The sequence below is a fragment of the Microplitis demolitor genome, chromosome 1 (genome assembly GCF_026212275.2).
Source record: "Microplitis demolitor isolate Queensland-Clemson2020A chromosome 1, iyMicDemo2.1a, whole genome shotgun sequence".
Lineage (NCBI taxonomy): Eukaryota > Metazoa > Arthropoda > Insecta > Hymenoptera > Braconidae > Microplitis > Microplitis demolitor.
The window spans coordinates 24,513,371-24,525,160 of record NC_068545.1 but is presented as its reverse complement, the minus strand read 5'-3'; the positions used below and the strand labels follow the sequence as shown (position 1 = coordinate 24,525,160).

Below are 11,790 nucleotides of genomic sequence, written 5' to 3'. Positions count from 1 at the left end.
TGTTTTTAGTGCAACCTCGGCGTGATGCTCTTATCGATACCGTGAAAAACGGTATTTCTCTTTTATCAATACTAAAGTTTAATGGATTGGAAGCTACAGCATCCCAATCGGTAACTTTACTAAAATTCCACAAAATCCAATAGCGACTCTAAATTATTATTATCATCATTATTTTATTTTATTATAATTTTTTTATTCTGCTATATATTTTCTGACAATAAATCACCACGAGCTATTTTTTAGCCGTTACCTTGTTCACTTTACTTAACTTTTCTTTAAATTACTGTGATATTAAATCGAAATATTTTAATACAACCTTCACACTATGACGATTTATTATTTTTTCGTATATTTATTTATCGAACGTGACCTCATTTATTCTTTAATTTAAATATTTCGGATTTAAAATAATAATAACTAGTAATGTTGCATCACAAAGTAATAAAATCTGTTTCTTTTGCTGGTTAAGTATATAAATGAAAAGTGAATTTAATATCCTTCATGTAATACAAGAAGTTTTTACAGATAAAAAATCTTGTGATCGGTAGTAAATGTCGTATCATAAAGTACTCAAATAAAATTTTCAAACGCTAGGTGAGTCGAGGGATTACTGACAAACTATTAAAGTGACAAAACTTTAAAAGTTTTCAGTGATTCAATATAAATCTCAGAAGTACCAAAATTACGAAAATTTAAATAAGTTTATATTTATTTAAAGGTTGCAACAATTGTAAAAACTTTGTTTTTAATTTGAATATATTTTTTTTTTTTTTTATTAAAAAAACCTCTGGCAGATGTTAAAAAAAAAAGAAAAAAATTAAAATGCGTGGTGAGCGTGCAGAGCGCAATCTGTTGCAAATGTTGATTGCTGACCCAGTTGGTCTTTGGGTGCTCTGTAGAATTGCGGAAAGAACACGAGACACTACTGACCCCGAGACTTATTTTTCAGTCGTGTCCTATTTCCTTCCTTGAAAAGAGATGAAAAAGTTTAAGTAAATAAAGAAAACATTTGCTACAAGGTTCCAGTGGAGAAGATATAAATATAGAGCGCAGAAAAACATTGCGGTTGAATTTGCAAGGGTACTCTCCGTGGCTTAGACTAGATCGAGTCTCTTATACTCATGAGGAAGTTACTCATTTCATCTCTATAACACTGAATATAGCTCCGATTTTTCTCACTTTGTCGACAAACTTCCAATACTTTTATCGAATTTATTGGTTTTTTAATTTTTTATTTATTTTTCCTTGAGTTTTCAGTTGGTGTTTCTTATTATTCTATAATTTTATTTAACCAACTAGCGCGTTATTAGTTTATTTACTTATTTTATTTTTCGATGTTCCGATAGTAAGTAGACGAAAGTATTATTTTTTTTTTTTTTAATAGTGACTTTTAAATAAACAAGTAAAATAAAGTTGAGTCAATTACATAAAATGAATCAAATTGAATTTACTGAATTCATCTATTGTTTATTATTATTATCATCATTGAAAGTAGATTGAATCGAATCGATAAAGTCATAGTACGATAAAACAGGAGTGGACAGTTCGTTATTGTTGTTGAAATATCAGATCTAAAGAGATGAAGGAGGATGAAATGGAGGACAAGAACAAGGAGGAAAGTAGAGAAGATATTTATAGAAAGACAACGTGATCGTCGAACTCTGGTATCGACGCAGTGTGTCTCGTAGTCGATATAAGAGTTGCTTGTTGCCCCCAAGTAATTCGTGGCGTCTGCAACGAACAGGATTTATTTGCTGGATTACATCCTTCTGATAACAGGATGAAAAAAAAATATATAAAAAAGTTGTAAAAAAAAAAAAAAAAAAAAAAAAAAAAAAAAAAATTGGCGTGGTACTTGTGTCTCTTTCTCGAGAAAGAGCGTCTAGTCTCGCCGGGCACGATACAACACTACAACTACCGGTTTCAATCTATTTGTCGAGCTTTCATCCGTCGTCGTTCGTATATAGATTGATCGAAACGGATTGCCGGACTCTGTTGTCGACCAGCTAACCAGATAACAAAGCTATTCCGGCAAGCAATGTACTTTATATGGTACAACACACAGCCTTGGGTGTTGTATACACACACGCGGAAAATGAGTGTGAGCAAGCGCCAACATTAAAGTAACAAAAGAAAAGCTCTATAGATGACGTAAAGCAGCCAGTTAGGAGTTTGCCAAGTGAAAAAAGAAAAGAAAAAAAAAGAAACGTATCTCAGAAATTAGTAAATTGAAAGCTGCAATCCCAATTTTACAGAGTGCTAATTAATGAGAAAACATTTTTACTGTCTATTGTATTTATTTTTGTCGCATCCTTCGATACAATCTCCTAGATAAATTCATTTTTTTTATTATTGCTGTTATTATTATTGTCGATACTTGAGTAAATCGAACAATTGTTTCCATAGCTTTTCCATGATATCAAGACACTGGGTAATGTTGTACAGAAATCGCAAAGGAAAATCTAAAACAGCGTGAATAGACCACAAAAGAGATGGAATTCTTCGAATCGCACGTTGCGGAGACCACTTTTCCGAATGAAAGAAACTCCACAGAGTTCGTGAGAGACGGATCTTGCCAGACGAAAATTCTGTTATCGCTTGGGACCTTCCTACAGAGGAGAGAGAAAAGTATACATGTACAGGGTTTTCTTTTTCCGTGTATTTACGAATCCTGGAGGTATCGTTGAGAAAATGACTCAAGTCGATACAACCAATCTTGTAGTCTCCCCACCTTGTAGTCTATTTTCTATCCTCGAGCTGTTATTACTATTATTGTTGTTATATATTTTTCTATTTCATATTTATGTATATACATATATATGTACTGAGAAAAATATAAGAAGCGATATAAAAGAGCAAAGTTGCTATCTATCAAAACGGACAGTACTCGTGATCGCTGGAACGCGATACCCCAATCATGCGCACATCATATTTTATTTTATTCTTTTATTCAACTTGGTATTCCTGGATCTCGATTGTTTGAGGGTGAATCCGACCCTTGTGCGTGAGGCTTAATTGCTTTTTCTTGCAGCCTTGATTACACTACGTCAAGATGCTTAGCTATGATATTCCCATTACGCAAGACTGATGTATCAACCGGGATATCTTGACGTTGGCCTTCATCAACTTTTGGAAGATATCACTGCCACAAAAAAAAAAAAAACAGTCATTATAGAACAGCCTGGCAATATATATTGTATATATCTATATTTCACATCAGGTTTAGATGACAAATGAAATTTTTTTTCAACACATATTTAAGAGGCTTTTTTTACAGCTTCTTTTCGGTCACATTGTGGAGCTTTCATCATTCATGAAGACAAAAAAAAAAAAAAAAAAAAAAAAAAAAAAAAAAAACAAGCGAAAGCGAAAAGTTTGTTGTAGAAATTCGATACCACGAATCTTTATACACATGTACTTTCTTTGGAGAATTTTATTGTAAGAAAAAAATAAAAATTGTTAAACAAGCTCGCGCACGGGCGTATAAGAATTAGATGAGCTTGTGAAAAGTATCATCGGATCTTGTTTTTAGTGTTATATACATTGGTATTCAGTGTGAAACTGTTTGGTATCCTATCCCATTTTATTTGTCGATTTCATGAGAAAACTTTTTCACAAAACAAGCTTAGTATCAACGAGTTTTGTCACCACTGGATGCTTTTTCCGTTCTATTTTGTTATATCAACTTATCTGCCAGCATTTTCCAAGCAATCTGTGTGTGTGTATGTGTGTGTGTGTGTATATGTGCATGCGTTGGAAATACACATGAATTTATGCAGAATTTCTTTGATCTAAAAAGTATGTTGGTGAAAAATAAAGTTGGTAAAAGGCCAAGAAAAAATAAATGGAAAAAGAGGATGAAAAAGCTTTTCAATTATCGCGATTAGATATCATGCAAAGTAGCTGTAACCAATGTGTATAATATTTAACCGAGGGCTATAGAGTTATTGCAATCATCCAGTCAAACGTTATGCACTTTTCATATGCCAAGGAACTCTCTACTCTAAGCTCTACTCCGGAGCTGGAGAACTCACTAGAGTACTTCAGTACTGCAAAGTGAAAGAAGTAGAGCGTAGAGCAAGCATACAAGATACCTCGCTCGCCGGCGACCATTATATTTTTCATTTCCCGGGGCAAACGAGATATATTCTTGGCATGGGTGCTTTTAAGCCCCGCGGCGGCACCAACCAACTCGTTACGCGATCCACACGACCTCCAACCACACCTAGCAGACAGTAACCTAGGGGTTGCACTCAGACTACCAATGAGTTTAAGAGTCAACGCGAGCATTCTCGTTTTCAAGCTTTTGCCATGTGTCTCACGCACACACGTGCTTCTCTTGTCTCTTCTTTCGTGTTTTGTTGCCCACGGGGATGCGTACCGTACAATCAACCATAAGAGATAAAAATACTTTGCTCAACAATCTTGCCTAGACTCACTCTCGGGTGAGTTTCTTTCTGGTCTCCAACAACTTGGACTCTGAATTAAGCTGCTTTTACGACTAGCTATTTTATAATTATAATGACAATTGGCTCCGTTCGATATTATTTTTTCAACAATAATAATTAAGCCTAAAGTCATGTGATTTAAATTAATTAATTAATTAACGTGGTATAGATATATATATATATATATATATATTATTATTAGCATAATTAAATGAACATTAATGATTCAATGGCGTTATTTCTATGTAAATTTGATGCTATTCACGTTCAGGTCTCGTTCATTCGCCAAAATAAGAGATTTGATGTACCAATTTGATTTTGTTGTGAGATTCAAATTAATGAATTTATACTTGGGGCGGGGACATTCATGCTCATCATTTGGACAGTCTACGCAACAATATAAATGTATTAGTATACGCGGCACGATCCAGCCAATTACCAAAAACAACCCAAGCACATTGCGCCCCTCGTGTCGCCGTTTTTACCTCAGCTTGGGAACAAGTGATTTAGCTGCTCTGACGCGATACCTATGCTATTACAACTCGAGCTTCGCTATTATATTATTTCTACTAAATATCATACCCGTGATGCGTAGTCATCAGCCCGGTTATTTGCTTAATACTCTGTTGAAATACAGTGCGGTGGGTATTACCAGCGGAAACTATTGTTAATGAACAATTAAAGGCTTCCGGTATCCCAACATTTATTATATTTTATTTATATTTTTATGTTCTTATTCTATATTTCAATTAATGGCTTTGTTTACATCTATAATAGGCATTGTTAGATAGATAGAAAAATTTATATTTTATATTTTATACATACACGTATTTTATGTTTTCCAATCATGATTTTCGTTTGCAGAAATATGATCATCATGGTATTGTTAGCATGTCTAATTGATCATACGATCAATTATATGAATGAGAATATTATTCTCGTGAATGATGATGTTGATAACTGATAATGATGATGATTGAATGCTTGTATTCTCATTAACTTGGTTTACAAGTACTCGTACCGTATACGATCAATTTTTAAATTGAATCATAAATGCATATGAAATTTGATAATATTTCTATATTTAGACGCATCAAAGTAAAAAAAAATTTTTATAATTTAAAACCTTTTTTTTTTCATCGGTCTGTATTGAGAAATTTATCGTTGATAAATTTTTATTAAATTCATTATTATTGAGTAATTTAGTAGTTTATACATTTCGGGAAAAGCTGGATAAAATGAGATACCCAAAAACTTTTGAAATGAAAAAAAATTTTGTGATTTTAAACTTTTATTCATTCGTAATTATGAAACTTGTATACTATCGTTGAAAGCATAAAAAAAACCTTTAAATACTTAATTTTCCTACTGGAAATGAAAAATATATACATATCATTTATATATTTCTTTACCTTTATAATTGTAGAAAAATTAGTATGGTCTTGTGCATACAGGAAAATGCAAGCAAGAATAAATATTGAGGCATCTCTGTGTAAAAGCTACCGAGTCTTGCCTTGAAAAGTTTACATGGGAAGAATAATGATAAACTTATGATCACATATATCAATAGTATTGATTCTATCAATTATGATATTAACCTTGAAAGTTGTTTATTCTTGATGCTGTTGATTTTGCGTAATAGTATATTTTTATTTGAATATTTTTTAGTAAATAAACTACTAATAAACTAAGACGTACATATATTTTTATGACTTATAAAAAATATACAGAAATAGAAATTATTAGTACCGTCACCGATATTTACGACTCGACTTGGGTCAATAAACACGATTATAGTGATATATACAATCTAAAATTAGTTTTAACTAAAAAAACCAAAAAAAAAAAAAAAAAAAAAAAAAAAATGTTTACTTATAAAAATCGTTATCTACTCAAGTAAAATACAAAGTTATAATTAAAACTTAAATATCTATCCGAAGATAAATTAAAAATGTCCATTTTATCTTAATTGAACTATTCAAAATAATCGTTTTTAATTATTATAATTTATACGGCTGAATAAATTTACTATCGTGAGAAATTACTGCTGTATGCCTACAATTTAATTTGAAATAAAGTTGTCATTTTATATCGACAAATATTAAATTACACAAAAAATAATCTTGTGTAAATTTAGCACAAATAAATTATCTTATTTAATTTGTTTAAATTCATTGCGGTGATTTATTTTATTAACTTTACGTTTCGACCTCATGTTTTTTCAACAGTCAATGAACTCACACTTAATACTTTAAACTTTTATGATAAGAGGTACACGTTTACGTATAATAATTGTTGTCGACGACATCACAACTATAAAGTTCATATAAATATAATTTTAGAATTTTTATGACTCCGGTAATATGTCCGGTGTAGGTGGGGGGCACAATAGATTCCGTATAAATATCGATACTAGTTTCTAAATTCAATCAGTAACCGAATTTGATTTAACTGGGTCAAATATTCTGTCTAAAGGTGTAATAAAAATGAAAACTATCGCTATTATTTTAGTGAGCGCATTCGTGGCATGTTTGTGCCCGGGAAACAGAGGTAAGTTGGTCATTTATAATAATAAAAGTTTAATTTATTTATTTGTTTCGTTTTTTTTTTTTTATCAACTATTGTATGATTATTATTATTATTAATTTGAAATAATTTATTTATAAAGCTGACTGTGACGCATTATGGGGTGCTCCATCTAAAGCAATAGTTCCAATCAATACCTCAATATATCTCGGTTGCGTCGAATATAAGTGTATAGGAAATAACACATACAGTGCTCTTGGGTGAGTAAAATTGAAAATAACTTCAATATTATTTTTTCTAAACTATTTTTCTGTTTGCAAATTAGATGTCCTTCAATTCGTTGTCCCGATGGAATTGAACCACATACAGTCCATCCCTCAAAACCGTATCCACTCTGTTGCCCGTCGGTAGCAGATTGCAACAAGATCAATGCTACCGAAAAACATTAATTTTTTTTTTTTCATTTAATTTATCTATTTTTGTCTTAAAAAATTCAAAGAAACTTTAATAAATTATTTTTTTTTTTTTCTCAATTACAATACTGTCTCAGTTCTCAATAATGTTGAAAATTTATAACAATTAGATGTGAAAATTTATAATTAAATTAAAAAATGTTAATTTTGTAAAAACGACTTTCGATTGTTCGAATAAATACAATTTTTATTAACTTTTCGTGTGTATTTTATTTGTTTCTTTATTCTCATATATTTAAATGCCTGGAGCTTTAGAACTTATCATCCATTATGATGAGAGATAACAAAAAAAGTCTGGTATCAGTAAATCAATATGTTCACCTTACAAATAAACAATAATAACTTTTTTTTTTTTTACTGATATCACAACAGACTTCTGTATTAATTAAATGTATATAAATATCCAGATGCAGAAAACAATTCCGTCACTTAATTTTTAATGATGTCTTTTTATATGTTTTGTGTCTGTGTAATAGTAGGATACTTATATCAAGAAACGAATGGTGAGTAGAGTAAAGTAATTACTTATCAATTACTATTATTATTATATTACTGATAAAGCGAGCTGCCGATCATTATCTGGAAAAGAAAAAAGTGTAGCAACTGGTACTGTATTTGAGTACAGATGTGCTCAATATACTTGTCAACCTGACGGTTCATATACTTCTACTGGGTACGAAATCTTTAAAATTTTAGCTATTCATTTTTAGCCAAATGTATTGACTTCATTTTTTTCCTGTAGGTGCGCAATGTATACTTGTAAAAATCAAACTGGTACCCAGGATTATAATTATTTAAAACCTTATCCTTATTGCTGCCCTAAGCCAATCTGTGGATAAAATGAATTGTAAAAAAAAATTATGCAATGATTTATTACCAAGATATTTGAATAAATGGTAAATTTTTACCTCGATAAATAAAATAACTATTAATACCTATATTTTTATTGCCAAATAATTCAGAAAAAAAAATCATGACATCGATTTTAAGCCTTCAGTAAAATTAGTGTCCATATTTTATTAAAATTAGGTTGCTATTATTAATGATAATAATTTTTCAATATTTTAAACAAAAATATTTTTTTAATTTGTTTACTCGAGGATTTCAGAAGTACTTTTATATTTAAATTACAGTGAACATCTAAATATTTAACGATGAGTAATTATTTTAATTAGTCTCTTAATATATTTCGTGTCAATATTGGCTAAAAAAACTTTGTTAATTTATTTTTACAACCGGAAGAACATATAATTTATTATATGACACACTATCGAGTTAGTAATTAAGTTTCGTGGACTTTAAATTTATGTTTAATAGTCTTACGATAAGATACATATAGCCCGAGCACGTCAGGTTAACACTGAGAGTAGATTGTTTGCATGGAGCTATTTGCTTAAAAATTCAGTATGACGAAACCGGTAAGAGTGGGTATAGGTACAGGTATAGGAAATACGCTGGCTATAAATATCTGGACACAGGTAAGAAAGATTCAGTATCCGAAATAATTTCGAGTACCTCTCAGGCCCTTGAGTTTTTAAAGATTTAAAATGAAAACTACAGCTATTTTATTTGTGTGTGTTGTGGCATGCTTGTGGATTGAAGCTCATGGTAAGTATTTTATAAATTAATTTATCATTATCATTATCAGGTTTTTTTTATTTCGTTATTTTTAATTTTATTTTATTTATTTAAGCCGATTGCCCGCCTTTCGAAAATGGTTCAAGTGATACAAAAGTACCAACTGGTTCTAAAGTTGTCGTCAAGTGCAATGAATATACATGCCAAGACGACGGTGGATGGACTTCTGTTGGGTAAATTTTTTGTTTATTAATCCTCTAATTAATATCAACTATTTTTGTTTTTATTCATAATTGTCATTGAAAATAAATATATGTTTTTTTACTTTTTATCCCAGATGCCCGGAATTCCGATGCAAAAATCCTAAAGCTGGTTCGCGGGATTATGATTATTCAAAACCTTATCCTGATTGCTGTCCAAAATCAGTTTGTTAAGAAATACACTTGTAATAATTATCAAAAATTTGAGTTGAACTTTTTTTTTCATAACGATTCAATAAATAATAATTAATGTTTTTAAATATTCCGATGATCAAATGTAAAGTTTTATAAATAAAAGTTAAACGTAAAAATAAACCAAAGTGTCTAATTTTTTTTTTTTTATTTCAAACTGGAAATAATTTTTTTGAAAAACCAAATTTCGCCTAACGATGAAATTCTTTTTAATTTGCTTGCAATTGAATTTTTGAGTAAGCTTCATATAGTACAAGCCCCTCTTTTAAAAAATATGTTGATATAATTTACGTTATAAAATTAAAATTATTTACTTAGCGAGTCACATGACTGAACTTAATATTCTTAAGGAAGTCTTGTAATGCTAGAAACGTTAAGATTACTTTTATTTACTGGTTTTATTTTTACAATGTATGTTAATAAGTTTTTAACACTGATAGAGTATACTCGCGAATAGAATTAATTATAATGACTAGAAGACTAGAATTAAGATTAAATTTATTATGATGACATCAACTATGAATAAATTATTTATACTATATAAATACCTCAACACTTGCTAGAAATTGATCAGTCCCACTATCGAGTCACTTGGAAATCATATTTTATTTTTCAATATATATAAAAAAAAGAAAAAATAATAAAAATGAAAACCTTTGTTATTCTCTTTGTGTGCGCATTCGTGGTCTGTTTGTGGGCTGAAGCTCACGGTAAGTATCCTATTCATAATGTCATTACTATTTTTTATTTTTTTTTATTTTATTTATTATATTGTTTTTAACAAAATATTAATACTATCAGCTGACTGCAGTGGCATGGCTGATGGAGACGACAAAACTTACAAAACCGGTGACAAGAAAATTGATAGATGCTCCGAATTTACATGCCAGGAAGACGGTTCATGGACTTCATTAGGGTAAATATTATTATTATTAATAGAATCTATGTGAATAATTTTTGGTAAAGATAATCTTGCAATTTTGAGTAATTTGAAAATTCTGAGTAATTGAGAAGAATATTTATTAAAAAATTTTCTTTAAAGATGTGGTGTATGGGATTGTGAAGATAGAATTGGTTACCAAGATTACGACTACTCAAAACCATACCCTGAATGTTGTCCAAGACCACTTTGCGCATCAGACAAAAATTAAAAAACATACTTCCGTACACTGGCTACCAGATTTATAATTTTATTACGCAAAGATTAAGTATCTTACTAACAAAATTTGTTTAGATTTAATAACTTTGAAATTTATTTTCAATAAAACCTGTTTTAAAATTAAAATTTGTTTACTTATATCAGATATAACCTTGAATTTTTTTTATAATGATGATTTTTATGATTGATATTTTATACATTTTTTTAAAACCATTGCGCCATACTAAGAATATATAAATTCATACTCAATGTTTATATGATACTATATACATATGAATTGAGTCAAGACATTGTTCCTGAATGCTTGAAAATAAATATGTGAGGTAATAAATTTAAAAAAAAATTATTTTTATAAACAAAAATTCTTTTTTCTGGATAAATTAAAAAAAAAAATTCTGTAAAATTTTTGAGGTATCTCATTATACTCCAGCCTTTCTTATCTAATCGAAAAATAATTAATTAGACTAGACGTTGCTTAAAGATTTGTAAATCGTTTTGAAATAGCACAATGCCATGACAATAAGTCGCTAATCGATTTAAAGCTTATCCTTGTCTGAAGTCTCGTCTTAATCTTGATCTTTTCATAACTTTTTTCTGCAATTCTATTTCTTTACTCGAGTCATTGGTCGTGTGGTCTTTAGATAAAATAAATCACAAGTCGGACTCGTAAAACTATCGAACCGAAATCAAGTCGTACAAAAATAAAGATAAAGTTAAATTTTTATCTCATCAGAATTTAAATCTGTCTCATGTCTTATGAATCTTATGATACATGTACATGACATATATAACGTGAATTACTGCCAGATTTTTATCATCAACGTACGCAATTTCGAAGCATCATGGCCTTTTTTCTTTTTAAAGATAATTTTTCATTGTGGCAGAGCAATCAAACGAGTGACATAAAGTATCCCCATTCACATTATGGAAATTCAGTGCTTCGTTCGAAATGAATTTGTCCATGTGTTGAAATGAGAACAATTTCATATGGATGAGTAGAGTAGAGGGTGTAGAGAGTTTCAAGTGCTTCTGTGGTATCACAATGAGCGGTTATGATATAAAAACTTTATTACCTTTTTTTTTTTTCTTTTATTTAAAAAGTATCATTTTGATCCGCAATTAATAAATTATTGGGTTTATCCAAATACATTATA

The 11,790-nt window shown here is 29.9% G+C and overlaps 2 protein-coding genes across 2 annotated transcripts; both read left to right on the top strand.

Annotated features, from left to right (window-relative positions):
• The first annotated feature begins 6,818 nt into the window (after positions 1–6,818).
• On the top strand, positions 6,819–7,613 carry LOC103577934 (uncharacterized). The gene is made up of 3 exons (XM_008558827.3): positions 6,819–6,998; positions 7,117–7,234; positions 7,300–7,613. Exons 1-3 carry the CDS (start codon positions 6,935–6,937, stop codon positions 7,421–7,423), a joined length of 306 nt encoding a protein of 101 aa, XP_008557049.1. The 5' UTR covers positions 6,819–6,934; the 3' UTR covers positions 7,424–7,613.
• Positions 7,614–8,908: 1,295 nt separating this feature from the next.
• Positions 8,909–10,756, top strand: LOC103577935 (uncharacterized). Its single transcript, XM_008558828.3, has 7 exons — positions 8,909–9,055; positions 9,141–9,258; positions 9,363–9,454; positions 9,796–9,830; positions 10,106–10,187; positions 10,279–10,393; positions 10,520–10,756. Exons 1-7 carry the CDS (start codon positions 8,995–8,997, stop codon positions 10,626–10,628), a joined length of 612 nt encoding a protein of 203 aa, XP_008557050.2. The 5' UTR covers positions 8,909–8,994; the 3' UTR covers positions 10,629–10,756.
• Positions 10,757–11,790: the final 1,034 nt, after the last annotated feature.

Coding starts and splice junctions, on each gene's coding strand:
- LOC103577934 (XM_008558827.3), top strand. CDS start 6,935: ATGAAAACTATCGCTATTATTTTAGTGAGCGCATTCGTGGCATGTTTG. Junction 6,999..7,116: donor TTTGTGCCCGGGAAACAGAG/GTAAGTTGGTCA, acceptor TTATTTATAAAG/CTGACTGTGACGCATTATGG. Junction 7,235..7,299: donor AACACATACAGTGCTCTTGG/GTGAGTAAAATT, acceptor TTTGCAAATTAG/ATGTCCTTCAATTCGTTGTC.
- LOC103577935 (XM_008558828.3), top strand. CDS start 8,995: ATGAAAACTACAGCTATTTTATTTGTGTGTGTTGTGGCATGCTTGTGG. Junction 9,056..9,140: donor CTTGTGGATTGAAGCTCATG/GTAAGTATTTTA, acceptor TATTTATTTAAG/CCGATTGCCCGCCTTTCGAA. Junction 9,831..10,105: donor AACTTAATATTCTTAAGGAA/GTCTTGTAATGC, acceptor TATATATAAAAA/AAAGAAAAAATAATAAAAAT.